This window comes from Amblyomma mixtum, chromosome 5 (assembly GCF_055824585.1).
Source record: "Amblyomma mixtum isolate Tamu chromosome 5, ASM5582458v1, whole genome shotgun sequence".
Lineage (NCBI taxonomy): Eukaryota > Metazoa > Arthropoda > Arachnida > Ixodida > Ixodidae > Amblyomma > Amblyomma mixtum.
Genome location: NC_143016.1, coordinates 167855652 through 167882662, shown reverse-complemented (window position 1 = coordinate 167882662; position 27011 = coordinate 167855652). Strand labels below are relative to the sequence as shown.

At 50.1% G+C, this 27011-nt stretch overlaps 1 protein-coding gene and 1 pseudogene across 1 annotated transcript in view; one reads left to right on the top strand and one right to left on the bottom strand.

Moving 5' to 3' along the window:
* LOC149344541 (uncharacterized) overlaps positions 1–18336 on the top strand; it is a 29024-nt gene extending 10688 nt beyond the window's left edge. The window contains exons 2-3 of the mRNA XM_089542633.1: positions 13046–14962; positions 18018–18336. Coding sequence (XP_089398759.1) covers positions 13053–14962; positions 18018–18312 — 2205 coding nt within the window. The 5' untranslated portion in view covers positions 13046–13052 and the 3' untranslated portion in view covers positions 18313–18336. The remainder of the gene's footprint in view (positions 1–13045; positions 14963–18017) is intronic.
* On the bottom strand, positions 5291–9184 carry LOC149344542 (uncharacterized; annotated as a pseudogene).
* Positions 18337–27011: the final 8675 nt, after the last annotated feature.

Sequence of the window (27011 nt, the reverse complement as noted above, 5' to 3'; positions counted from 1 at the left end):
CATCCATCCATCCATCCATCCATCCATCCATCCATCCATCCATCCCTCCATCCATCCATCCATCCATCCATCCATCCATCCATCCATCCACTACGTATCATAGGATGTTTAATCTTGTTACAAATACTCAATAAATAGGACAATTTCATTAAAATTCAGGCACATTTGATTTCCTAAACGCGTTCGTCAGCAAAGAATGTCAGACGAGGCCCGCTGCTAGGCTTTAGTTAGGTTGGTTTCGCCAAGAAAGACTGCGAGAGACCGAAGGCCACCCTCAAGCACATCCCACGTTCACCTCGTAACAGGGCTTCCCAGTGCTGGCGATGCGAGCAGGTGCCCATCGGCACGCAGCCGGCCCGTCTACACGAGCTAAAAACGACCTGAGATCGCCGTTAGGAGAAGCACCAATTGCAGGGGCGCAGTTCAATCGAACTACCGGCGAAATTGAACTTCGATATACTGCGTGACTTTCCTATATTGTTTCATATAATTTTCAAGGGGATAATCTGTGTGTTCGATGTTGCCAGTAATTCGAAATATCCGGATTTTATATATCCAGGCTGGAGTGTGCATCTGTTACTATATCTAGCCACAAAGTACCCCTGTCGACGCTTCTCGGGTTTTTTTTTTTTTATTGCGAAAGCAATACTGCTTGCACTTTTCTGTCATCGATGGACGTTCATCCTTCGCTCCGGCGGGGCTGCGGCGCGCTACCACGTGACCGCGTGACGTCACTACAAGAGGAGAGCTGGGGGCCCTACTCGTCTCATCGATGAGGGTTAATTTTATACCGCGCGGAGTGCAAAATCCTTGAAGTTATTGAGATAATACTTTCATAGTCTTTGTTTTGGTTTCCTTTAGAAAAAATTGGAGGGGACACTTAAGGTCCGCCTTAAAGGTATGATGCGATAGCTTAAAGGGACTATGAAACAAATTAATTGAGATTATGTAAAGATAGGCAATCCATCACTCGTCACTCCAGCGCAAGAATTTTTGAGCTAGCATCAATAACAACGAAGTTATAGACGATTAAAAATCACCCTCCTCCTCTCCCCCCTCAACTCGTACGCGCGGGACACCATAAAAAAATAAAGAAAACAGCTCCGGGACTGGGCTCCGCCCATGAAAACGTCATTCGCTGACGTTCGGTTTACAACTTCCGGTTGTCGCACTCCCGAGGAGCAGCGTGCGTCGGCAGCGTCTCTCCGGTCTCGGCGCTTTCTTGGATTGCGGCGCGCGTCGGGTTTCTTTGCTAGTTGGCAGAATGGACCCGGACCTGTTCCCGGCTCACACAATGTTTCATTTTTTTTGTGCGCTGGTTCGGCCGTCACACCGATGCTGCCAAGTCTTGGCGTGAAACACCGTGCATATACTGAGCCAAGCTGTCGAATGATGTTGGACACCCGGCTGCGGGATCGCAAAATCGCGCCGCCCGACTTAGAACACAAGGAACATACGGTATTACGGTCGTAAAACGGACGGGAGAGTGAAAGAAGGTCGGGACCGAGTCTGCATGTCGAAGCAGCAGCCGAATGTGAACCGCAGCAGTACGTAGCCGTCAGGCCAAGGCCCCCCGCGACAGCTAACGCTTCGAATTCGTCCTGTGCCCTAAGTAAATGCGGCACCTTTTTTTAAGTTCTCGTCGATAAAATTGTCTTCCATCGCAGATCATATCGTGTAAACGTTCATACCGATCGCTGTTAGCTGGAAACTAACTTTCCCGGCGGGAAGAAACAGTGTCGGCAGCGACTTCGGTCGAAGCTTCAGGTGCTTGACATTCATACCTGACTGTCGAACGAGCGCTGGGTTATAGTAGTAAGCGTCAGGTCCGTAGTGTCGACCGCAAACGCGGAGTCTTCGGCGGGCGTGCGACGCTGGCAGTCCGATGCGCTCCATCCAGGCTGCTCGCTCACGCACGTGTCTAGGAATAACATGCCTGAGTTCAACACCTCGCCAGTCACTGGGTTTGCAGCCGACGACACAGCAAGGCGTATTCATCTTGGGCGGTCGAAAAAGGCACTGCGAGTGGCTCCCGAACTCGCGACAGAAAGAGGCTGCAGAGGTAAATTAAAACCATATGCGCGAAGGCAATGCCCTCGCTCGCGCTTGCTCAAGGGGGTCGCGCGGCAGCTCGAGCAGACGATTTTCACCGCTACCGGAAGTGTGCCCGTGACGTCGAAGCTGCCGCGGCTCTAGCGAATGACAGCGTGTGGTGGCCTGCCGACGTCATGGGACTAGTGACGTCGGTTTTCCCGATTTTGGTTTCAGAATTGCTCCCTACGAAGACACCAAGCGGCCCGCGAATTTTAAAAAACACGATTTTTAAAAATTCATAATAAATTGCCGGCTCAGTTCCGAAGACTCATACTTGGTGTCAATGCTTCTGAGCATCACTTCTAACATTTACAAGCGGCTTTTAATTCTTTTCATGGTCCCTTTAATGGGTTAATTTGCTTATATGCGGAATTCATCAATCTCTATTTCCTATTTATATATCCCTGGGAGCCCTCGTACCAATTCTGGCGCAGAGGTGCAGTGGCGGGCGATGGCGCCGCCGGTGGGTCTTGCGCAACATTTATGAACTTAACCGCCATTAACTTATCATTAACTTAACCGTCATCTGCCACGGTGGGCAGTTTTCTAACAATCCGATGGCAGCTTGTGATGACGCCGCAAGGTAACGTCACCTAGGTGGTCCACCTGCCTCCTGTAGGTTTCTTTGAGGATTTATCGTGGAGTTTTCGCTCATGGTCAGGTACGCTGACGGCGATGCCGGATTTTTGAAGCGAAAAGCTTCACTATTATAGGCTAGTCAACACCGAGGCTAGCGTGGGCCCCGTCGTCAGAAAAAGCCACAGGTGCGCATGCGCGAACGGCGTGACGTCACAGTGGACACCCCAACCGCGCCGTAAGGGAAGGAAAATGAAAAGAAAATTGGTTTTAAGGAAAGGAAACGACGCCTGTCTCTCTCTCATATCTCAGCGGATACCTTGAACCGCGCCGTAAGAGCCTTAAGGAAAATTAAATGAAATGAAAATTGCTTTTAAGGAAAGGAAGTTCCTGTCTCTCTCATATCTTGGTGTACACCCGAAAGGTGTGACGTCACACGCTGCACAAATAAAAAAATAAAGAAAAGACAAGCAGTGCGTGAGGAACCTCTAATATCTCGGTGGACACCCGAACCGCGCCGTAAGGAAAGGAAAATGAAAAGAGCATTGGTTTTTAAGGAAAGGAAACGAATCCTGCCTCTCTCATATCTCGGTGGATACCCGAACCGCGCCGTAAGGGCCTTAAGGAAAATGAAATGAAATGAAAATTGCTTTTAAGGAAAGCAAATGCCTGTCTCTCATATCTTGGTGTACACCCGAGAGGAATGCACTCCACAGTACATGTCTCTAAAGCAACTTTCTTAGACAGCACCGTATCCACTACACGCGCGGCTCCTCCTCCGCCTTGCCCCAGCTTTTCGTTTCGAGATATCCAGGCTTAACCTTAGCTAAGCCACAGCCAATTTTTTGCGGCACGAGCTCGTTAACGCTCCAATCACATGTCATTATGTGAAAGACAGCACCATCGTCATCATCAGCCTGACTACGCTCACTGCAGGGTAAAGGCGTCTCCAATTAACCTTGTTCTTTGCCAGCTGGGGCCAGCGTATCCCCGCAAACTATTTAACTTCGTCGCCCACCTAACTCTGGTGCCCTATACTACGCCTTGTCTTGGAATCCACTCCGATACCCTTAAGGACCAGCGGTTGTCAATTGCCTTCGCATCACATGCCCTGCCAGAGCCCATTTCTTCCTCTCGATTTCGACCAGGATGTCATTAATCCGCGTTTGTTCCTTCACCCACTCTGCCCGCTTGCGGTCTCTTAAAGGGATAATACTGCATTGAATTGCGACTTTTTGTATAATTACCGAAATTGGATTTAGAATTCGTGAAAGACATGAGAGCGCAAAACGGGAACAGGAAGGGAACAGGACGAGCGCTGCACTTTCAACAGGATTTACTCAGGGAAGAACGTTTAAATAGCCTTTGCTCTAATCCATGCTCTTGATCGCAGACAATCGCCTCTCACAGATGCGCATCAAGAAACAGCTTTTCACTGTGGCGAAGAACAACTGACGTGTCACTAATACAACTATCACCTCGCTTCTTGATATAGAAGGCTTCCAAAGCTCACGTTCAGTCCTATCTCGGCTTTTCAATAGCACTTTGCAATCGTATAGTCGAGGCTTGCAGGCTACACGCTTCTCTTTCGAGCAGGCTTGGCAGTGGTCTGGAAGATGTCCTCTCTTGTTTAAAGAATTCTTGTGTTGAAGCAGGCGCTCATCAAGACAACGTCCGGTTTGTCCAACGTACACCTTGCCGCATGTAAGCGGGAACTCATAGACTACTGCTTTCTTGCAGCCAACATGTGGCATTCGGTGTCTGATGGTGCACTCTTGTACTTTTTTTCTTCCAATGCGTGAACACATTCCGGCGAGTTTTCGCGGCGCTGAAAATACCACATCGACGCCATACTTATTGGCCACCTTCTTGAGGTTATGAGAAGTGTGGTGTACGTAAGGTACAACTTCCGGCCTTGCCTGCTTTTTTTCTTGAGGTCGGTTGTTTTCCTTGCTGCCCTTCAGCTTTTTCAGCAAGGTCTGCGCCACGGAGAGAACCAGGGAAGCCGGGAAGCCTGCTTTCTGCAGCCTGGACACCTGGGAAGCATAGCTTGCGTGCATGGCATGGTGGCAAGACTTCTTTAGTGCGGAAGCTAAGCACTGGGAAACGATAGCCCTCTTAACGGTCAGAATGGTTCGAATGGAAAGGCAACAAATCTTTCTTTGCGCGTGGACAGTACTGCCAGCAAACGTGTGAAGGGTGGAAGGTTAGGGTGAGATCTAAAAACTGTAATTTGTTATTACTGCTAGGCAGTTCGTGTGTGAAGGTGAGACCCGTGCTATTCCGACCAAACGTACCTAAATCATCAGCTACTGCTTCGTCAAAAGTAAAATCGTTATCTGCCAAAAGGACCAGGTAATCGTCTACATATCTAAAAACGTGGACTATACAATCCGTGTCAAGTTCTTCACTCAAGGAGCGGTCAGTCTCAGATAAAAACATATTACAGAGTACCGGGGCGACACACGAGTCAATACAAATGCCCCTTTTTTGTAGATACGTTTGGTCATTAAAATCAATAAAAGTGGACTTGAGATAAAACTCAAGTAATGACAAAAAGTTGTCCACATTCAAACCGGTATCGTTTTGAAAAGCCGTGGCTCCATTTCTGTCAATGCAATTACGCACTGCAGAATAGAGATGTACATGCGGAACAGAGTAGAAAAGATCTTCTACATCAATAGAAAAACCAGAGCTTATGTTCCTATGAGTCTGAAGGAAGGCTATCACGTCATCCGAGTTCTTAGTTGCAAAGGGGTCTTCTACTTCCAAAGTCTTCAGGTGCTTGAGCAAAAATTGGCTGATTTGTCGTTGCCAGGTTTCCTTTTCGCTTACTATAGTCCGGAAAGGCATTTCCCGCTTGTGTGTTTTGGCGGCGAAAAAAACCTAAAGGCTGCTCTTTTCAGACTTGTTGATGGCCCTGGCTAGTGTATGCAGTTGCAGCTCATCCCACAACGACACTGCATCTTTTTTCATTTGCGTCGTCTTCACTTTCACGGACCTGAAATTCTTCTTCACTGCATCTATTGCCTTTTCGTTGAATAAACCGGACGGCATTGCCACAAAACCGCCTTCTTTGTCTGCCTGCACGAGCTGCAGATCTTTCGCTCTAAAATTTTAAACGAAACGACCTTCGCCGTGGGATCAGCTCGATGGCTGGGAGGGTTTGGATCCCTGACTGACCTGCTGAGGGTGTCGACGCCGTCCAAGAGGCACCTTTCCTGGTTTTCCTTCGTTGTTTTGTTGGCCAGTCGTCGGTTGAGGGCCAGCCATTCGTGTGGCTTAAGCTTGGCTTGTACGCTGAATTTTGGTCCTTCCTTTAGGACTGCTGCTATTCCTTCCGGGAGTTCGGCTCATCCCAACACTATCACATCGTGGCGTCCGGGATTCTTGGTCTCCCCCTTCTTGAGTTGTTCCAAGTGTCTCGTTACTTGGTTCATAGAGCACTTCCACCAAAGCTCGGTTGTCTGGGCCGCGAGCTTCTTGCTTTCTCGATGTCTGATGGCCGCCAGCCACTCTTGGTGTTGGGTGTAGCATGCTGCGCGTAGAACATCTTGAAGCAGCCTCACTTGGTACCACAGTTCGGACCGGAGTATCTTGCAGACTCGTTTGGCATGGCCTACGGTAGGCTTAAAAGGACCGAAGAGGCCGGCGACTTCACTAGGAACGAGTCCTTTTCGCAGGAAGATGCCAAGGGCATCTTCCTTGCTGAAGGGCAGCAAGGAAAACAACCGACCTCAAGAAAAAAAGCAGGCAAGGCCGGAAGTTGTACCTTACGTACACCACACTTCTCATAACCTCAAGAAGGTGGCCAATAAGTATGGCGTCGATGTGGTATTTTCAGCGCCGCGAAAACTCGCCGGAATGTGTTCACGCATTGGAAGAAAAAAGTACAAGAGTGCACCATCAGACACCGAATGCCACATGTTGGCTGCAAGAAAGCAGTAGTCTATGAGTTCCCGCTTACATGCGGCAAGGTGTACGTTGGACAAACCGGACGTTGTCTTGATGAGCGCCTGCTTGAACACAAGAATTCTTTAAACAAGAGAGGACATCTTCCAGACCACTGCCAAGCCTGCTCGAAAGAGAAGCGTGTAGCCTGCAAGCCTCGACTATACGATTGCAAAGTGCTATTGAAAAGCCGAGATAGGACTGAACGTGAGCTTTGGAAGCCTTCTATATCAAGAAGCGAGGTGATAGTTGTATTAGTGACACGTCAGTTGTTCTTCGCCACAGTGAAAAGCTGTTTCTTGATGCGCATCTGTGAGAGGCGATTGTCTGCGATCAAGAGCATGGATTAGAGCAAAGGCTATTTAAACGTTCTTCCCTGAGTAAATCCTGTTGAAAGTGCAGGTGGTGGTGGTGGTGAAAACTTTTAATTACTGAAATAGAGTTTGGGAGCCACAGAGTGGCCACGCTACATGGTCGGCGTCCCTAGTCCGGGACACCGCATGACAATGCCCCGTCTCTAGCCCGTTTCACCAGAGCCCTTTGGGACTCAAGCGAGGAGCAGTTGAGAAGGGCAGTCTCCCAAGCCTCTCTGGAAGGGGTAGGGGAAGGGGGGAGGTGGGGATTTTGAGTACATGCCCACACCATGTGGAAGATATCACAGGTCTCCCCACAGTGTGGGCATCGCCCATCCGTGTTAGGATCGTAATGCTTTAAGATTGCAGGACAGAGTAGAGTACCTGTCTGCAGGCGCCTTAAAGTTCGCTCCTCCGTCTTACTCAGCCCCTTTGCAGGGGCCGGGAAAAGGCGGTGGATGTCGCTATAATGCGTTATAATTTCCTTGAATCGCAGCAGCGGCTGGTTAGTCTCCGAGCCAGAAGAGCTGGGATGAGGAGCCCGGTGAGTAAGCGCTCGGGCAGCCGCGTCAGCGGCCTCATTACCTCGTAAGCCCTGGTGGCCAGGAGCCCAAATGATTCTTTTGGGTGTTGGATCAGTGGCAGTCCGTCTTAGAATGCAAGCAGCTAAGGGGGAGATCTCCCCTGCCAAGTAATGATCACATGCTTTTCGGGAGTCCGTAATGATGATTCTCGAATTGGCGTGGGCGGCAGCGAGCGCTATCGCTACTTCCTCGGCTCGCATTGAATTCGGGGCTCGAAAAGAGAGTCCATCAACGTGCATTTCCTGGTGAACGACAGCGGCCGTGTAAAATCCCGTGGGCGATGGGCCTGCTACGTCTACATAATATACACCGGGTCGGGAGCCGTGTTGTCTCTCAAGAGCCCGAGCCCGCGCTTGTCGCCTGTTTACGTGCATGTCGGTGTCCATGTTACGGGGGAGCGGGGAGACCCAGAGCATATGGCGCCACAGTACTGGGATACGCTCCGCCTCCTCTGGAGTGCAGTCGTGTTGGATGTGTAAGCGGTTTAGCAGGCGGCGCCCAGGGGCCGTCTGCATGAGCCGCGCTCGTCCTGTTCCCTTCCTCGTCCGTGTCCCCGTTTTGCGCTCTCATGTCTTTCACGAATATGCACCAACAAGCCCAGCTTCAAGTACTTCTTGGATTTAGAAGATGCGATTTTCTAAAGTTTCAGTCTTTATTTCATGTATTTTTGCGCGGATGGCGGTATTTTGTAGGTTTTGTGCGCGCACGTGCCTTGTCGGCAGCCCAGACGGGAGGCATGCGTGACGTCACAAGTATCGCGGCTGCCTTCTTCCCTCGCACCGTGCTGGCTTCGGTTCAGCTGTCGCGCCTGGAAGCTCGGAGCTTACGGCATGGAAACTTGTAACAGATCGGCAGTTGCAGACTAGAAAATGGAAGTGGGAGTAAAGATTATATCATTCAGATATCTAAATGACCATGGTCTAGAATTGCGGCTACAACCCGCCGCCTCATCCAGCGACGAAAAGTAAAATTAACCTGCAGGACATCGTTTCGCACAGGCGCTCGCCCCGCAGTAGTAGCGCAATATGGCCCAGGCAAGATTTCTGTAATTAGGTATTAAAGCATTTCCTTTGCCGAAGGCAAATCAAGGCATCACCTTCATTTATTGCTCCAGCCACACAAAAAGGGCAGCCGCGGCGCCGGGATGAACGGGGGGGGGGGGGGGGGGGGGGGGCTTTGAAATAGGACTTATACATCACGTAAGCAGCGCGAACAGCGGAATGAGTATTCGAGATATAAAAGCAGCCAAAGTAATTGCTTCGGCATAGCGAAAAAGTATGCAGCGCGCAGTTTTTGTGACTGCAGCACTGTGCTGCTAGCGTTGCGTGCGTAACTCCGTGATGATCTCAGAAACACCCAGTCACGGGCAACACGTGAAATTTCTAATCCTACTCCCCCTGACAACCCTGATCCTCACCTTCTACGATTGTGGAAGCGGACAAAACGTCTCCAACGCACATTAGCTACACAACCACACAACACACAGCTCCGCGACAGAATACAAGCACTCCGCAACGACATTATCTCCCACTGCAAGACACTCGACACCGAACACTGGACACGAACATGCGACCACTTAGACGGAACTTTACATCAAAAATCATCCTGGTACCTTCTCCGCTCCATTCTCGGACCTCAACCTCAACCCACACCCACTCTTGAACGCCTCTTCGCCTCCCATACTGCAACAGAGGTTTTCACTGGCCTCCAACAACTTTATTTCCCCCCCCTCACAATCCTCTTTAAACTCACCATATCATGATCCAGCCCTTCCCGCACTAGACATGCCCTTCACGCACACAGAACTTGACACGGCACTCGCGCGTTGTAACACACACTCTGCCCCCGGTGCAGACAAAATCACATACAAAACTCTCAAGAACCTTCCCCCCGAAGCCAACACATTTCTTCTTAATGTCATCAACGACGCCTGGACCTCTGGCACCCTGCCAGTGGACTGGACATCGTCCCTGGTCTCATTCATACCCAAACCCAATAAACCCTCCAGCATCAGTAACCTCCGTCCTATTTCCCTTACCTCCTGCGCGGGCAAGCTCATGGAGCACATGCTGCTTGCCCGCCTCACTTCCCATCTTCAAGCCACCGACTATCTCCCCCACACCCTCATGGATTTCGCCGAGCACTATCCACCCAAGACCTTTTCTTTCTCCTTCAACACACTTTCTTTAACTCAAATGCCTCAGACGCTGCGCAGGTCAAAGCCTTAGTAACCGTTGACATACGCAAGGCTTTCGACTACATATCACACGACCACATCCTCACCATACTAGCTGATACGCAGTGCGGACACAGCATGCACAATTACATAAGAGCTTTCCTCTCCCACCGCTCTGCCCGTATCCGCTACCTCGACAAACTGTCTAACCCAATCCCACTCACTCGTGGCACTCCACAAGGTGCCGTCCTCTCTCCCATTCTCTTTAACCTAGGCATGGTACCACTCGCCCGGGCCTTAGCCGATATTCCCAACCTTCATTTCGTTTTCTATGCAGACGATCTCACCTTGTGGGTCACCACTGGCTCACCGGGAGAGGTCCAAACCACACTACAACATGCACTTAACACCATTTCCTCACACCTCTCCCAAGCGGGCCTGCAACCCGGTCCGGAGAAATCAGAACTTTTACTCATAACACGCAGTAAATATCAACGGACGATGAACCCCTCCATCTCCCTCACCCTTGCCGTACAGCGCATCCCCCGCGTCGAATCTTGTCGTATTCTGGGTATGCCACTCAACTCCAACACTTTCACCTCTGCCATCAATCAGTCCATACGCACATGCCACTCAGTAACACGCTTACTGCGCCGCGTAGTTTTAAAACATGCCGGCCTCTCCGAGACACACGCCAGCCGCCTTGCTCAAGCGCTAGCTCTGAACAAATTCTTGCACCACATACCTTACTGCCCACTTACAAGTACACAACAAGACAAACTAACCCGGGCCCTCAATACACTATATAAAGCAACACTAGGACTCCCCCCTCAGGCTTCTACAGACATCCTGTACAGAACAGGCCTCTTCCGCCCTCTTCAAGCCCTCCTTAACCTGCACCGGGAGAGACAAATCATCCGCCTGTCCAGTACACCAGCTGGACGGTGGATATTTTCCCAGACTCCCTACGCACCCATCTCTTTCCCAGACCCACCGCAGTCTCCGATCTGTCCCCCTAACCTCCGCCTCGCACCCATTCCACGCAACATGTCCGCACACACACACGCAGGCCGCCGCCAAGCATACGCATACAACCACAAGCCACCTTTGGACGCTGCGGCGGTGGCCTACACAGACGCCTGTCTGACGGAAACCGCGGGCTCCACAGTAGCCTTCTTTCTCCACCCTTTCCTCTCTACAACCAGCGCTCACACAACCGGTCCATACACCTCCCCACCCTCCACGCTCGCCCTAGAAATACACGGGATCGCCGATGCCATCACACACTTTGCCACCCTACCCCCCGCCCCCCAATACGTTGTCTATACAGACTCGCAGGCAGCTCTGCGTGCCTTCCATAAAAGAGCCCTCCCTTTCCCTACTCGATCGGCCTTAGATGCCGCCCTCTTAGCATTAAGCCCACGACCGGTGACCCTTCGGTGGATCCCTGGTCACATGGGCATCCCCGGCAATGAGCTGGCTCACCAGCTTGCCTGCGAAACTATACACCGGGCGCCGGGGATCCCATGGACGAGCCCACCGACGGAGCAGGCGGTCAGGGCTTACAAACGTACTGTCGACGAATACTACACGCAGCAAAAATTGGATTTAGCTGATTTACCACCACCGCACCCATCGTTATCGATCCGTGAAGCTCGCATTCTTCGCCGAATACAGTTTAATCTCCTACATACACCAGCCAAACTTTACCTATACCGGTACACTTCCACACCTCAGTGCCCAAACTGTCCACACACATATGCAGACATAGAACACTTCCTTACACAGTGCCACGCAGCCTTCCAGTCCCCCGCCTATCCATTCCCCCCACCCCCACCGTGGTCCATCTGGATCGCCTCCCTGGATCTGAGACTGCAACGTGCCCTCGTCGCCTTGGCCCAGGATGTACTGAACGCCTAATAGAAAGGATGTTCGAATAAAAATGTCACACCACCACCACCACCACCCACGAACGGGATCTGGCGCGCGATTCTCGTGGCATTGGCTTCGTTAGCAAATTGTCAACGTTGTTACTTTCTTATGGCCTCGGGCATGAGGAAAGAAGTTCTCCGTGCATTTTTTTCTTATATTTGCGCATGCTCCCATGAAAAAACTATTACAGGATATACTTATATTTATAACCGTTCTAGTATACCACATATTGCCTGCGGGCGGTTTGTTTGGTGAATGTGGCTACAAATTCTGAATAAGGGAAACCAGTGTTTTTATAATGTGTATTTCTGTTCCACGTCGCATCCAAGATGATTTTCCGTCGGAGGTTGTTTGAATCAGCGAAAAAACTGAAACCAGTGAAAATACTTCCGAACTGTCTTTTGGCAAGGAAAATTCACATCTAACAAATGTTGCTGCGTTTGTGGCCTTCATATCCTTTGCAATTCAAATTTCTTTTGATCACGCTTTTACATGGATGGTACAAAGAGACATTAGGGTCGTCCTAGAATGCATCTCGGACGAATATAGCGTCGTTTTGCAACCACGTGATGAAAAGAAATACGAACTGTGGAGCGCCTAGGCTCCCTCTGTTCGCGTTTGTTTCCACTACCCCTATTGTGCACCCTTTGCCAAAAGTAACCGAGAAACAGGTTTTTGCTTCTAAATCGTATAACGGAGCCGTTACGGCACCGCTAACCACCGAAAGTTGTCGAAACATGACGACAAGGGTTCACTTTACTTTACACAGATTCATACCTTAAGGGCTGCCATAAGTGCTTCGCTACGCGGCTAAGAATCAAACCACCTGTGACCGTTTGCTTTTGGTTACTTTTGGTTACTTTTGGTGCCGTGAAGGTACCATCTTTTCCAAAAGTCACCGAGCAGCCGCGCTGGCGGCTGCAGCAGCCTTGCAGTGGTAAACTGGCTGACGTAAGCCTTTCCTCTCGCTCAGTATGACAACACTCCAAAGGCGCGAGATTGCTCGCCGCACATACTACCTGCTTACTTCTTGTCATTCAAGGAAGGAGAGCGAGACCGCAGTCATACGTCATCCAGTTTAGACACACAGCCGAGATCAGGAGACAGCACCCGGGGCCGCAGTGCCACCGCTCGGCTGAGAGCCCGCTCCGGCTGCCGTCGAGGCTGCTCGGTTACTTTTGGCGGAGGCGGTACTTACGGTGACAAGATTCTTGATACTGGTGAACATAGTATGACCGCTTTCGCGCTAATAGCAGCACATTCAGAATGCTTGGGCAGCTAGAAATAATGTGCAGAGGTTAGATGTGAACTATTAGGACGAGCAAGATACAGACTGCCTCTGGTCAGTTGACAAACATGTACCAACGCTTGGTGTGCAGAGGCTGAATGGCGAAACTTGGATGTTCAGCGCACGGCGACCCCAACCACAACGCAGTGAACGCCTTGGCAACACCAGACGCCTGTCTACGCAACGCCAGGAGCTGGTTCAGTGGCTCTCTTATCGACTTCGAACTGGCCTGTACAGCGACAGATGACCAAGCCTGCCAGATAGTGCGACACTTGCCAGTGTGGAATGAGTACCTCTACTTCCTCCACTACGAGCTCCGAGAGTCATCAGGAACGAGTGGCCAGCTCTCGTTGGTGGACATCGACTACCCTCGCCTCTCCCGTCCCAGGGAAGAGGATTACGCCACTTGGAAACAAGTCAACTTTCTAGTCAACAAGCTCCTCGCAACGCATCGGTGCATCGGCACACTAGACCTCAAGTGCTCCTTTTCCAGCAGAATCCTCCACCCGTCCGAGTTCTTTTTCTGCGACGCTCTTCTTACGAACCCGTCGATCAAGACCCTCAAGATGAATTTTCTGGATGACCACGAGCACGAAAACGTCTGCGCCGCGATCTCGTCGAGCGTGAAACTTGAACGGCTCGAGCTCGACCTCAGCCTCCGCCCTCCCGAAAAGTTGTTCACTGCGCTCGCCACTCTTCTGCGCACGACAACGGCTCTCACCGTTCTCAAGATGCCCCAGCTGCAGATAACGGAAGAGCAAGCTGACAGTTTGTTGGGCGCCCTCCGAGGGAACGCAACTCTGAAGGAACTCTTAATCAGCGAGTCACCCTCTGGAACAGTGTCGCTGCTAAACAGGCCTGAATTCGCTCAGTACCTGAAGAACACCACCACTTTAAAGACGCTAAGCATAGAGGTTGGGGCAGTGACCGGTTACGAGCATGAAGACCGCTGGCTGTGGATTCTTGACGGAATCTCTGAGAACAAGACGATCACAAAAGTTGGCCTCCAAAATGTTGTCCCAAACGAAGCAAGCTTCGAGCTAATAGCCAAGATATTCGCACAGAACAGCGTTCTCCGCAGTGCCGCCATAATTTTGAGAAGCGAGCCGGCGGATCTTCGATTCACATCACGGCATAACTGGGGCGGGCTTGAGGCTTTCACGCAGAACGAGACTCTCGAGGAGGTGACGCTGTCATCTCACATCTGGCCCTTGAAGCAGTGGGGTCTGTTTTTCCAAGCTGTGGCACGGAAGCAAAACCTGAAGAAAGCAACTGTGAGCGTAACCCGTGAAAATCGTCCTTTTCTGCCGCAGCTGCGCACCTTGCTGGGAGAAAGTGGAGCCCAGGCGAAGGCAACGCTGGACCCAGGATGCTACTTTCTCGGCAGCGAACCCGCCTTGCCGGAGTGCAGCGCGTTCTCCAGGGTGTGCGCTTTCCGCGGTCAGTACACAACCCGCGAACTCTTTCAGACTTTGGAAAACGCTACCACGCTCGACCACATCGCTCATCTATTCCTACAGATTGTAGTTGTCGATTTCGACAAGTCGCTCTCCACAGCTATCAGCAAGTACGTGAAAGCAACTAGTGCGCTCCAGGGACTCCATCTGTCCACGACTTGGTCTCCATTGACGAACAACCATCCGGATCGTTCCTGGAACATCATCGTTTCCTCATTTTTCGAAAACAAGAGCATCAAACAACTATCCATAAGCGCGACGTACATGGACGATGCAGACGTCCAGCGCCTGGCCGACGCAGTCAAACTGAGCACGGTTATTCGAGGAGTCGACTTCATAAACGAAACGCCGGAGAAGTCGCGCATCTTTTTCCGTCGCTTGTCCGCCGACATAACGGAAAACTACAGGATTCTTCGCGTCAACTTGTTCTCGCCGTCTGAGAGAAGCTCGCCAGCGTTCAGGGATTGGTATGCCGTGTGGGAAGTGGCACGGCGAAATTCTGACCTCATCAGACGAGCGGCTGCTTTCGTCACCGGTGCTCGGTCCGACCGGTAAGCACTGTAATTGCTTGACTATTGTACGCACGTAGTTTAAAGCCAGCGGGGCTCAATTTTCCTTCAAAAACGATACTTTTTTTTGCTAGAATATCCACACACGACGCGATGTCCGCAGGGACCGAATGTGCAGTCGGGATCAAAAGTCTATGAACCCCCCTCCCCCCTTTCAAGTTCCTAACCGTGCCGCGCTGCGTGCGAGCGCCACCTGACGACGTACTCCTAGTATCGAGACCGTTGCAGTGCACCGGATCGACACCAGGGGCCGTATCCTACAACCTTTCCATTTTCCATTGTCCATTTCGCGTCCATTCGGCTCTGTGTCAATAGTCACCCAAACGCATTCCCGCGGCTTTTAAGCGTCTGGGGCCAGCGACCTTCAAAAGCGACCCTCAACCAGCGACCTTCAAAAGTTTTTGAAGGTCGCTGGTTGAGGGTCCTTCAAAAACTTTTGAAGGTCGCTGGTTGAGGGTCGCTTTTGAAGGTCGCTGGCCAACCATTGGATGGTTGGCGACTAGACCTTACCATTGGCTGAGAACTGATGAAATATGCAGCCAATGGCGAGGTGCAATGCAACGCTGTCAACAGCAGGCGACCGGACCTGACTACTGGCTCGCATTGGCTGCGATATGAGGCCAAAGGTGAGGCCCGGTCGACAGCCACCCACTGGCCGGATTGCTTGCCACAAACGTTTGAAATCTGCGGGTATATCTGAGTGACCACTGGCAGAGGGCCGAATAGGCGCGAAATGGACAATGGAAAATGCTCAGCTTACAGAATACGGCCCCAGGAGTGCATTGTCAGATTCCCGCATGAAGCGCAACACGATTCGGAACTTCGGGTTCGGTTCGGAGACTTTTGACGGCGACTGTAGAATCAATCAATCAATCAGTCAGTCAGTCAGTCAATTTTACTTTCACTAAGAAAGAAAAGGTACGTGGCGAAAAAGGGGAGGCAGGAGAAAAGATGCACAATAGCAGCTAGAGAAGGCTTCAAACATCCAGGCTACAAGGGCAGGATTGCAAATGGTTTAAAGTTGCACTCTAAAACTGGGCACAGTACACCAAAACATCAGCGGAGGTAAGCATGTCAACAAAAATAAAGCAGTCTCTATTTACAACTAAGATTCGGTTATAGAAATAGCGGCTTTGTCACTTTTGTTCAGTGCCATTGCGTCTATATGTTGCTACGCGAAAACACTAAGCGGGGGAGAGTGTAATCAACGCGATGGCTGCCATGGTTTGTGCGTGTAAAAGGAATTTTCCATGGTTGTTGATGGCGATGAGGGTAGATGTACTCTTGCTTGTGGATATTAGCGACTTCCCCTGTATCGCTCTAATATAACTGTTTATTAGTTGTTCTTTTATATATTAGCAGCTTTATTATCTTGCATTTATGGAAGAGCATTTTAGTGTGCTCCTTGAATGGGACACTTTTTATTGCCCGAAGTGCCTTTTTTTTGTAGCAAGATTAGTTTGTTTCAATTTTGTGAACTAGAGTTTCTCTGCGCCAGTGCACAGTAACTAAGTAGTGAATGAAATTAATTATACAGAAGGTGTTTAACTTCGGCGGGGAATAAATGGCGATTTCTATTGAGCATACCTACTACTTTTCGCACTTGTAAGCAAATATGGTCGACATGATCGACAGAAAAGACAATTCCTAGTGTTTTCACGTGCCTCTCTCTATTAATTGTGTACGGACCAATGGAAGTGTGCTCAGGTACTTCCATTGGTCCGTACATAATTAATAGAGAGAGACACGTGAAAACACTATGAATTGTATTTTCTGAATTGTGTACGGACCAATGGAAGTGTGCTCAGGTACTTCCACAAGTTCACCTGGTGCACGGAACAGAATGCACTTTGTTTCCGATTCATTTGATAAGAGGTTGGTATTCTGTGACCACTCTTGCAGCCTAAAACAAACTGAGCTTGCATGCGGTAAAATACTGGCGAGGTCTTTACAGTAAGTTAAAATCACCAGCGTACGCAACAAATTTAAATATATTATCAATTAGTACTAGACAATTTATATATAATATAAAAAGTTGGCCTGAGGCTTAGCTAAAGTGTTAAGCCTGGATATCTCGAAGCGAAAAGCTTCGTGGCGATGCTCGTGGTTTAGCTTAAGGTTTCATACATAGGGATACAATTTGGGTATAGCTTTCTAGCTTTTCCAAAACGTGTTCTCTTAAGTATACAAAGCTTGTACAATCGTTATACAAGGCTATTAAAATCTCTTTATTTCTTCTTCGTCAATGGACACAGTGTCTTGCACTTTCTGTATGTATAGCCATAAAGATGGCCCGGTGATCAGAGCAGTAGCAAGCAGCTGGCGCGCGACGTAGCGCGCGGCCTCCTCTGCGGCCGCCGCCGCCGCTCACGCGTTCTCGGAACGCCTTGCGAAAGAACCTTCTCCTCTTGGGACGGCGGCGGCGACCGCGCGGCAGCGGCGAGGGGTAAACTTGTGGCGAGGAGGAGAAGTGGTGACGTAGCGCGCGCTGCGGCGGCGCCGAGGGGTGGCTCACGCGAAGCGCGGTGTCGACGAGCCTAGTGAAGCTTTTCGCTTCAAAGCAGGGCAACGACCCGCGTACAACTAGCGTTGTAAAAATCGCCGTCACCGGCGACAGCTAGCTTAAAGCAAACTAAGTCCTGCCATCCGCTGGAAGACGAGAGCACTGCGAAAGGACAGGTGGCGTTGAGTACTTTCCATGGGAGAGGGGGGTAGCGGTGAATTTGAGTTCCAGACCACTGAATGCGGAATGCCTTGCTTTAAGAAGGAGGTCACGAAAATTGACGTTTCAAATTCGATGGTTTCAGTTGAGTCTCTACAAATTCGATGGTTTCAGTTAAGTCTCAAAACGGACATCAAGCCCAAACTTTTAAGGAGCATCTCCGTGCGTAATATTGCCGCTGCGAAGCCAGTGGTTGAGAAACAAAAATCATGAACTTGTCGTGACTGCTACGCTGGAACAGCCGCAAAAAGTGTTTCCTTGTTGTTCCACAAAGTGTTGTGTTTTTCGCTCATACATTTCCCCATCGCCTGTCAGGTGTTGTGCTTCTGCCTTGGAACTCATCGCCCACCACCCTGCGCTGGCGGTGGAGGTCGCCGAGCTGAGTTCGGTCAACGAGGTCGAGGCAGCCAGGATGATTCGTGCAGCACTGGCCCGTTTCCAGAGCATCGAGGCATTCATGCGTCTCGCTGGAGTGGTGCGGGATCGGGTTGTGTGCCACCGACGCGAAGATGGACGACTGCAGCTGCAAGACCTGAACGAGTACTGCGGGGCGGCACTGAGGCGTTACCTGTCCCTTCGCGACGTCAAGGAATCTCCGGCTCTTTCCTGAGATACTCTGACCACGGCGGCCACTTCTGAACGTCTCCTTTTAGCTACTGCTCTGGTGCTCCGGAATGCCGTTCAAACTGCTTCGTTGCTTCTGTGCACAAATACATTTGAACTGCCTGAACTCGTTGTTTCGTCGTATTTTTCTTCAAAATTAACATAACGGTGAGAAATAGGTTTCATATAGTATTTTAGTACTTCTATTCTTACAATATAAATTGCATTTCCCCCATAAATATAGAGAAGGAACGCACCGCTGCACGAGGTCGGTATCGTGAGTTTAGTTGAGGGAACTTAGTAGAGCAGAGCGTTGGGCCAGTTGGTGTAACGACATATTCAAGAAAACTTTGCGCAGAATGACACAAGACAGAGGGAGAAACACTACACACACACGAGCGCAAACACCGCATGAGTTTTGAAAAGCCACTGCGCCAGCTACTTCTATGCATTCACGGGCGGCCAAGAAAAGTTCCTCGTGCGGCATCGAATAAAACAACTCCTCAATGTCCACCGAAAATCCGTAGTTAGATCTGCCAGCGTCCTGTCGAAGTGCTTCTACCAGAGTACCTGACCTGTCAATCTTGAAAGGGTCATCAATCACAAGCTTGGTCAGGTGACTCTAAAGGAATTCGCTGACCAGTGCCTGCCAGCAATCCCTCTCCGTTATGATGGTCCTGAAGGGATTGCTGCAAGCCGATAAAAAAGGTGGCTTCGTCGTTATGCCGTGTCAGATGTTCGGCGAGAGAACACACAAACCCCAGAATCCCTTCAGGACCATCATAATGGAGAGGGATTGCTGGCAGGCACTGGTCAGCAAATTCCTTTAGAGTCACCTGACCAAGCTTGTGATTGATGACCCTTTCAAGATTTACAGGTCAGGTACTCTGGTAGAAGCACATCGACAGGACGCTGGCAGATCTAACTACGGATTTTCGATGGACATTGAGGATTTGTTTTATTCGGTGCCGCACGAGGAACTTTTCTTGGCCGTCCGTGAATGCATAGGAGTAGCTTGCGCAGTGGCTTTTCAAAATTCATGTGGTGTTTGCGCTCGTGTGTGTGTACGTGTTTCTCCCTCCGTCTTGTGTCATTCTGCGCAAAGTTTTCTTGAATATGTAGTTGAGGGAGAGTCGTGTCCTCATGAGAGCGTTGTGTCCTCTGCAACGACATGCGGCTTCACTCAGTGTATTAGTACGTCAAAGCCAGGAGCAGTAGGCAGTTTCCTATCAGCAAACTCGTAGCGTAAGAGGTCCAAGCACACTGACGTACCTAAAGTTCTACAGGTAGGTTGGTTGGTTCAAAGTTATAGCACCAGAAAAACAGCGCGAATAAGAGAACATGCAAAGAAAAATCAGTTGCCTCGGGATCGCAGCGCGACCATCAATTTCATATTACTGGCTGCCACCAGTAGAGCACCCTACTTAGAAAAGGTGCGAGTTGTGTACGAAATCCGACAAAATTTTTCGTCCTGTCATACATTTTTTCCCGTCGGGGATCTTAAGTGATAATTACGCTTAATTACACATTTTTCCATCTAATTTCACATAAATCCGACGTTTTTCCGACCATTCTGTGACCATTTTCACTATGTCCTGACGACTTCCTGTGGATTTGACATCACACCATTCTCTTGGCTATATCGACGTCCGCGCTATTTCGACGCAATTTCAGCATTTTTGCCTATGATTAATTAACTAATTATTCTACTGTTGCACCCGAAAGGTATGAGGCCGGCACGATGAAGGAAGTGATTGATTTTACTAGCCGGAGTGTTTGAATGTACGATGGCGAGCCCAAGAGAGGCGCGTGCCGCCGGCCCGAGAGTCGAGCTCCATTCGGCAGAACATCGGCGTCATCGTCATCGGCGGCTGGTGCGGCTCCTACCGCGTGAGGCCGCTGCTACTGCTACAGTAGCCCCCCCCCCCCCCCCCCCCCCCCCGCTAGTGAAGGAGTCCGGTGAAGCTGGGAGCCGGAACGATACCTTCCGCTGCTGAGGGGTAGCAGGGAAAGATGGCGGAGGAGGGCAGGTGGGCGGTTGGGGCAGAGAAACCACACACGGAGGCCCTGTGGACGGGGCGTCTTCTGTGAAGGCTGGCTTCGAGCGGTCGATGGAAATGGTGTCAGTGCGCCCATGGAGGTCCACGATGAAGAACTTGGGTGTTCTTTCGAGCACACGGAATGGGCCGTCGTAGGGGCGCTGAAGCGGCTTGGGGACAGAGTCTCGGCGAACAAAGACGTGGGTGCAAGTCGCTAGCTCGGATGGAACGCATGAAGATGGCCAAGACTGGGGTGGGAGATGTGGCTCTCGGAGATGACGGCAAAAACGGCGGAGCTGCGTCACGTAATCAGTTGGGTCGGGACTTGTGGACTAATCGGTGGATTCGAAAAATTCACCAGGAAGACGCAGGGGCGAGCCGAAGACAAGTTCTGCCGGAGTGCAACGAAGATCTTGTTTTAGTGTAGCACGGAGGCTGAGTAGAACCAGTGATAGGGATGCAGTCCAGTGGGTAGTGTCGAGTTGGGCTTTGAGGGATGTTTTAAGCGAACGATGGAAACGTTCGATCATGCCGTTGGCGATGGGATGGTAAGCAGTAGTTCTGATTCGGGAAGTGCCAAGTAAACTCATAAGGTTATTAAAAAGGAAACATTCAAACTGGGCGCCACGGTCGATGGTGATGGTCGAGGGAACCCCGTACCGGGAGACCCAACCGGGGACGAATGTTCTGGCGATGCTGTCACTGGTGGCGTCAGGCAGAGGGAACGCTTCGGGCCAGCGAGTAAACCGATCGATGCAAGTGAGAATTTATGCATGTCCAGCGGAAGGTGGCCAGGGACCCAAGATATTGATGTGGACGTTGTCAAAACGGGCGGACGGCGGAGGGAACGAGCCGACGGGAGCGGTCGTGTGTCGCTGAGTTTTAGACTGCCGGCAAGCCAGGCAGGCACGGGCCCAGGCGCGCACGTCCTTGTTGATGCCGGGCCAGACGTAGCGTTTTGGGAGAAGATGTTGCGTGGCGCGAATTGGGACAGGCCGTGGAGGGCATCGAAGACAAGACGACGAAAGGCAGAGGGGACCAAAGGGCGCGGAGTGCCGGCCTAAGTGTCGCAGATGATGGGGACGAGGCATGAAGGGAGAATTTCACGGAGAACCAGCGGGCCAGGGTCCTTGCGAAGGTCTATAACTTCCCAGTCATGTTGCTGCGCTGTGGCGAGGGCGGCAAAGTCGATGTTCATTGGTGGAGCAGCAGAGGCAAGGGAAGCAGCAACACGCGACAGAGCGTCCGCCGGGGCATTGTCGAAACCCTGCACATGTCTGATGTCAGTCGTGAATTCTCCCACGTACGAAAGGTGACGAATTTCACGAGGCGAGAATTTACCGCTCCCTGATTTGATGGCAAAAATGAGTTGTTTGTGGTCGGTGACGATAGGGAACTGCCGAGCTTCTAGGAGGTGCTTGAAATGCCGCACGGACATGTACATGACAAGAAGTTCACGGCCGAAAGTACTGTAGCGGCTTTCGGCAGCGGAAAACTCGCGGGAGAAAGAAAATAGAGGGCTCCAAGCACCATCCACGAGCTGGTGTAGCACGGCTCCAAAGCCGGAGCCGGAGGCGTCGGTCATGAATCGTAAGGGTGCATCAGGGCGCGGATGGGCAAGAAAGGCGAGGTCTGATAGTTTCGTTTTGGCGGCCTGGGGGAATCCAGAGCAGCTGAAGACCATGTCAGTTGTGCGGAGTTTGTTTTCTTGCCTTGAATCATGTCTGTCAATGGTTTGAGGAGTGCAGCACAGTGAGGGATGAAACGGCGATAAAAATTGATAAGGCCGAGAAATTCACGGAGCTGGCGGATTGAGGCAGGCTGCGGAAAGTCTTGAATGGCCTGGACTTTTGATGGGAGAGGCCGGATGCCGGAGCGGTTCACACGGTGACCAAGGAAATCGAGCTCCGACTTGCCGAATTCACATTTGGCTCTGTTGATGATTAGGCCGTAATCAGAGAGCCGTTGAAACAGCTGCCGTAGGTGTTGCAAGTGCTTCTCCGTGTCGCGGCTGAATACGAGGAGGTCATCGATGTAGGCCATGCAGAAAGGTAAACCCCGTGTAACTGTGTCAACGAAGCGTTGAAATGTCTGGCCAGAGTTACGGAAGCCAAATGGCATGCGGACGTATTCGAAGAGGCCGAATGGTGTAATGATTGCAGCTTTGGGAACATCGAATGGTTCTACAGGGATTTGGCGGTAGGCCTTGACGAGATCGATTTTAGAGAAAATTGTGGCGCCATGCAGCGCGGTGGTGAAATCCGCGATGTGAGGTAGGGGATAACGGTCCGGAACGGTAGCGTTGTTGAGGGCGCGGTAATCGCCACATGGCCGCCAGTCCCCTGGGGATTTCTTCGGCACCATGTGTAGAGGGGACGCCCATGGGCTAGAGGAAGGGCGGATAATGCCGAGCTCCAGCATGTGTTCGAACTCGTTGCGGGCGGTCTGGAGCAAGGCGACGGGCTCGAGCGTCTGTGGGCTGGCCAGTGGTCGCAATGTGATGCATGACCTGGTGTTTGATGGGCAGTAAGAAGTTGGAAGGATGGAGGGGAGAAGGATATTCATCCAGGAGGATCTCGTAGGTGGACTGGTGAAGGGCTGGGTATACTGGCAAATGGTGCTCGAAGACGGAGGCCCTGAACAGAGAGGTTCACCCGAAAGGTATGAGGCCGGCACGATGAAGGAAGTGATTGATTGTAAAACATTTTATTCGCCGGGAAGAGCTTGGCAAGAGGTCGCGTTAAGTGGTCGAGAGTACATAGCCCTCGACGACTTTGTCAGCCCACTCCACCGCCAAAACTTGCGTTCTGGGGTCAGAGCTAGCCAGCACGGTCTCCCACCGCTCGAGAGAAGGAGCTGTAACTAGATCACCCGGAGGTGGCTCTATTTTGCAGTCCCACAGGATGTGATCGTAGGTAGCACGTTGGCCACACTGTTTGCAGTTTGGGTTGTAAAGATCTGGATAAATGTGCGCGAGGAGTGATGGGGTGCGTATCGATCTCGTCTGTAGACGACGCCACGTAACCTCTTGTTCTTTAGTAAGTCTTTTGTCTGGAGGGGGGGAAATTCTCCTCTCTAGTTTAAAATGATTGGTGAGATCATGATATGTGATCATGGAGTCCTTCGTGAAATTAAGGGAGCCAGACTCAATTGATTTTACTAGCCGGGGTGTTTGAATCTAAGATGGCGAGCCCAAGAGAGGCGCGTGCCGCCGGCCCGAGAGTCGAGCTCCATTCGGCAGAACATCGGCGTCATCGTCATCGGCGGCTGGTGCGGCTCCTACCGCGTGAGGCCGCTGCTACTGCTACACTATAGTCATCAAACTTGGCTTCTAAGTTCGTTTTTTCCTGCTCTATCTGAAGCAACCATCGGTTTTCTCCTACCTTTTTTATGTTCCCAAGTTAACACGAGTTAAACGCTGCCAAAGGTGTGACACCCTCTGCTAACGGACGACAGTATCAGCCATTAAAGGCTGTCGCCTTAATACATGACGCGTCCAACCTGGGGCTCCCGCAGACGCAACCTTGGCGATGCAAACGCCCGATCACCCTCCTGTCGGCGCACGGGTCTAATCGGCGCCGCGGCTTCCGAGCGATGTGAAGTGGGCGTCAGTTGAAGTCTACAACGCGAGTAAAAATACAGAGAAAGTACGGATTGCTTGAACAGCCAGGAAAGAGGTTACAAACCAGGTGCGATATCAACAGTCATCAGAGGGCGCGGCCGTCAGCGATTCCTATCAACGGCATTGTAGGCGGAAACGTCACAGCTTCGCAGCTACAAAAGGAGACATCCATGGTCCCATCGGTTCACTTGGCAGCGGCGACGGCAGTGGTGGCTTAGTTACGCAACGCTGAGCACTTTTCTGCTTCTTCACTGCAGATAGCCTATCTGGGAAGCTGCAAGCCGGACCCACCACCAGTAGAGCTGTTCGCACGTGCTCACAAGCAACTGACCTGGTGCGATATCAACAGTCATCAGAGGGCGCGGCCGTCAGCGATTCCTATCAACGGCATTGTAGGCGGAAACGTCACAGCTTCGCAGCTACAAAAGGAGACATCCATGGTCCCATCGGTTCACTTGGCAGCGGCGACGGCAGTGGTGGCTTAGTTACGCAACGCTGAGCACTTTTCTGCTTCTTCACTGCAGGTTGGTTATTCTTGATAACTTATCTTGTATATTTCTGGTTATCATTCTGTCGTCGCTGCTGCCAACTTTTTGTACTGAGTGTGTTGTATTTTGATCACTTTTTTTTTTGTACCGAGCATGACGAAAGATCTAGCGAAAATGGAAAAAGAACTAAAGGCAGAATTTGCTCGCTTTAAAGAAGAATGCAAACAAGAACTGAAATCGTACAAAGAAGCATTAGAAAGAGATTGCAGAGCTGAAATCCGGGAACTGAAGACCGAGATAAACAACATGAAAGACAGTTTGGAGTTTGCTTATACGTCAATTAACGAGCTGGAAACTAAGGTGAAAGCTCTAGAATCAGAAAAACAAAAGGTAGTACTTGAAAACGAGGCCCTGGAGGCCAAGATCTTGGATCTGGAAAGCAGGCATCGAGAGCATGAAACTCGCATTGTTCACATGGAACAATATAGCAGGAATAAGAACCTCGAAATTCAGGGCGTAACAAAGCTTGAGGATGAAAATGTTGTGAGCATTGTTTCACAAATTGGCCGTGCCATAAGTGAGGAAATCACAGAAAGTGACATTGAGGCATGTCATCGTGTGCCCACTCGGAACCCTGATAAGCACAACATTTTAGTTCAGTTTAAATCCCGGTCAAAGCGAGATGCTGCATTAACAAAAGCGAAACGCCTGCGTTTGACAAACGAAGACATCGGCATTGAAAGCAAAGAGCCATTTTATGTCAATGAGCATTTGTGTCCGTCGCTGAAACGACTTCTAGGAACGGCAATACAGAGGAAGCGCGAACATGAATGGAAGTCAGTTTGGGTGTACAATGGCCAAATTTTTGCAAGGAAGTGTGAAGGTGCACCTGTCATTAAGATTCTGCATAACGCAGATATCTACAAAATATGCTAGTCATTTGTTACTGCGTGTAAGCCATCACCATGAAGTACACTGAATTTGTCTTTCCCAATCATCTTAACCTTCAGGACCCCTCGCATAAGTCTGTTTTGCATTTCAACGCCCGCTCAGCTACAAACAAACACGACCAGATAGTATGCTTCCTAAGTCAATTCCAATTTTGCTTTGATATCATAATGATATCAGAGACGTGGTATCAAGAAAACTGTAATCCACTCCTCCTTGATGGTTACAATCATTATTTCATAAATAGAGAAAATAGGAGAGGTGGTGGTGTGGCAATTTATGCTAAAAAATGTGCACAGTGCACTGTGATACCAGAATTTAGCCTTATCACGAATGAATATGAGATACTGACTTTGAGGAGCAGAGGTGAAGTGATATCTGTTTTATACCGGCCCCCTGATGGGAATATTAACGAGTTCTTGAAGTTCTTCGATGTTTTTCTGCAATATGTTTCACTAAACAACTTCCATCTTATTTGTGCTGGTGACTTTAACATCAATATCCTTGAAGACAATAACAGAACATATGATCTTGTAACTACGCTGCAGTCATCTGGTTTTTCAAACGTCATTACGAGTCCCACAAGAATTACTGCCAGTTGCTCATCTGCCCTTGATCTTCTCATTACAAATATGGAAACCAGTATTTCTGACGCCGGCACTATAACTTCCGATATTAGCGACCACTGTCCGATCTTTATGTTCTACTCCAGTAACACCGAGAAATATGCATTTCATAATGAGGCCTTCTGTTTCCAGCCTGTCTCTGATACGGCACTCGAAGCGTTCAAATATGAGATAAGCTTACATGACTGGTCTACTGTTCTCGGCGAGAAAGATGTCAACAAAGCGTATTCCAAATTTATTGAAGCCTTTGCACGTATTTACGCTAAGCATTTCCCTCTAAAAACTAGTAAGCGATCGAAAAAGCATAGAAAACCCTGGATTTCACACGAGCATATCTGCATGATCAGAAACAAAAACCGTCTTTACCACAGATTTCTGCTCTCAAGGTCAGAAATGGCATTGAAAGAATTTAAGACTACTAGGAATAAGTTAAATTCTACACTACGACAAGCGAAAATGACCTACTACCAGCAGCTGTTCGCCGATGTTTCTAGAAAGCACCCCACTGCTATCTGGAAAATATTAAATAGGGTCTTAAATCGCGGAAACATTGATCAAGCCCCGAAATTCATATTACATGCCAATGAAAACTTATCTGGAAAAGAGCTTGCTGACCATTTTAATCATCACTTTGTAAATATAGCAGGGCCTATCAGTAATGCCACACACGTGCCCCAAAACACAGTCAATATCAGTAACGTTCCTTTGGGAAGTATTTTCTTCGAACCAACAAATGTATCTGAAGTTTCCAGTTCATTTCTGAACCTTAGAAACAGTAGAGCCCTCGACTTTGATAACTTGCAAATCAAGCCAATCAAATATGTCCTTGAATATATTACTCCTGTGCTTGTCCACATATTTAATTTGGCAATTGCAACACATACATTTCCAGACGCTATGAAAGTAGCCAGAGTATCGGTAATTTACAAAAGCGGCGACAAAAACCTAATGTCTAACTACCGGCCAATTTCAGTGCTTCCCGT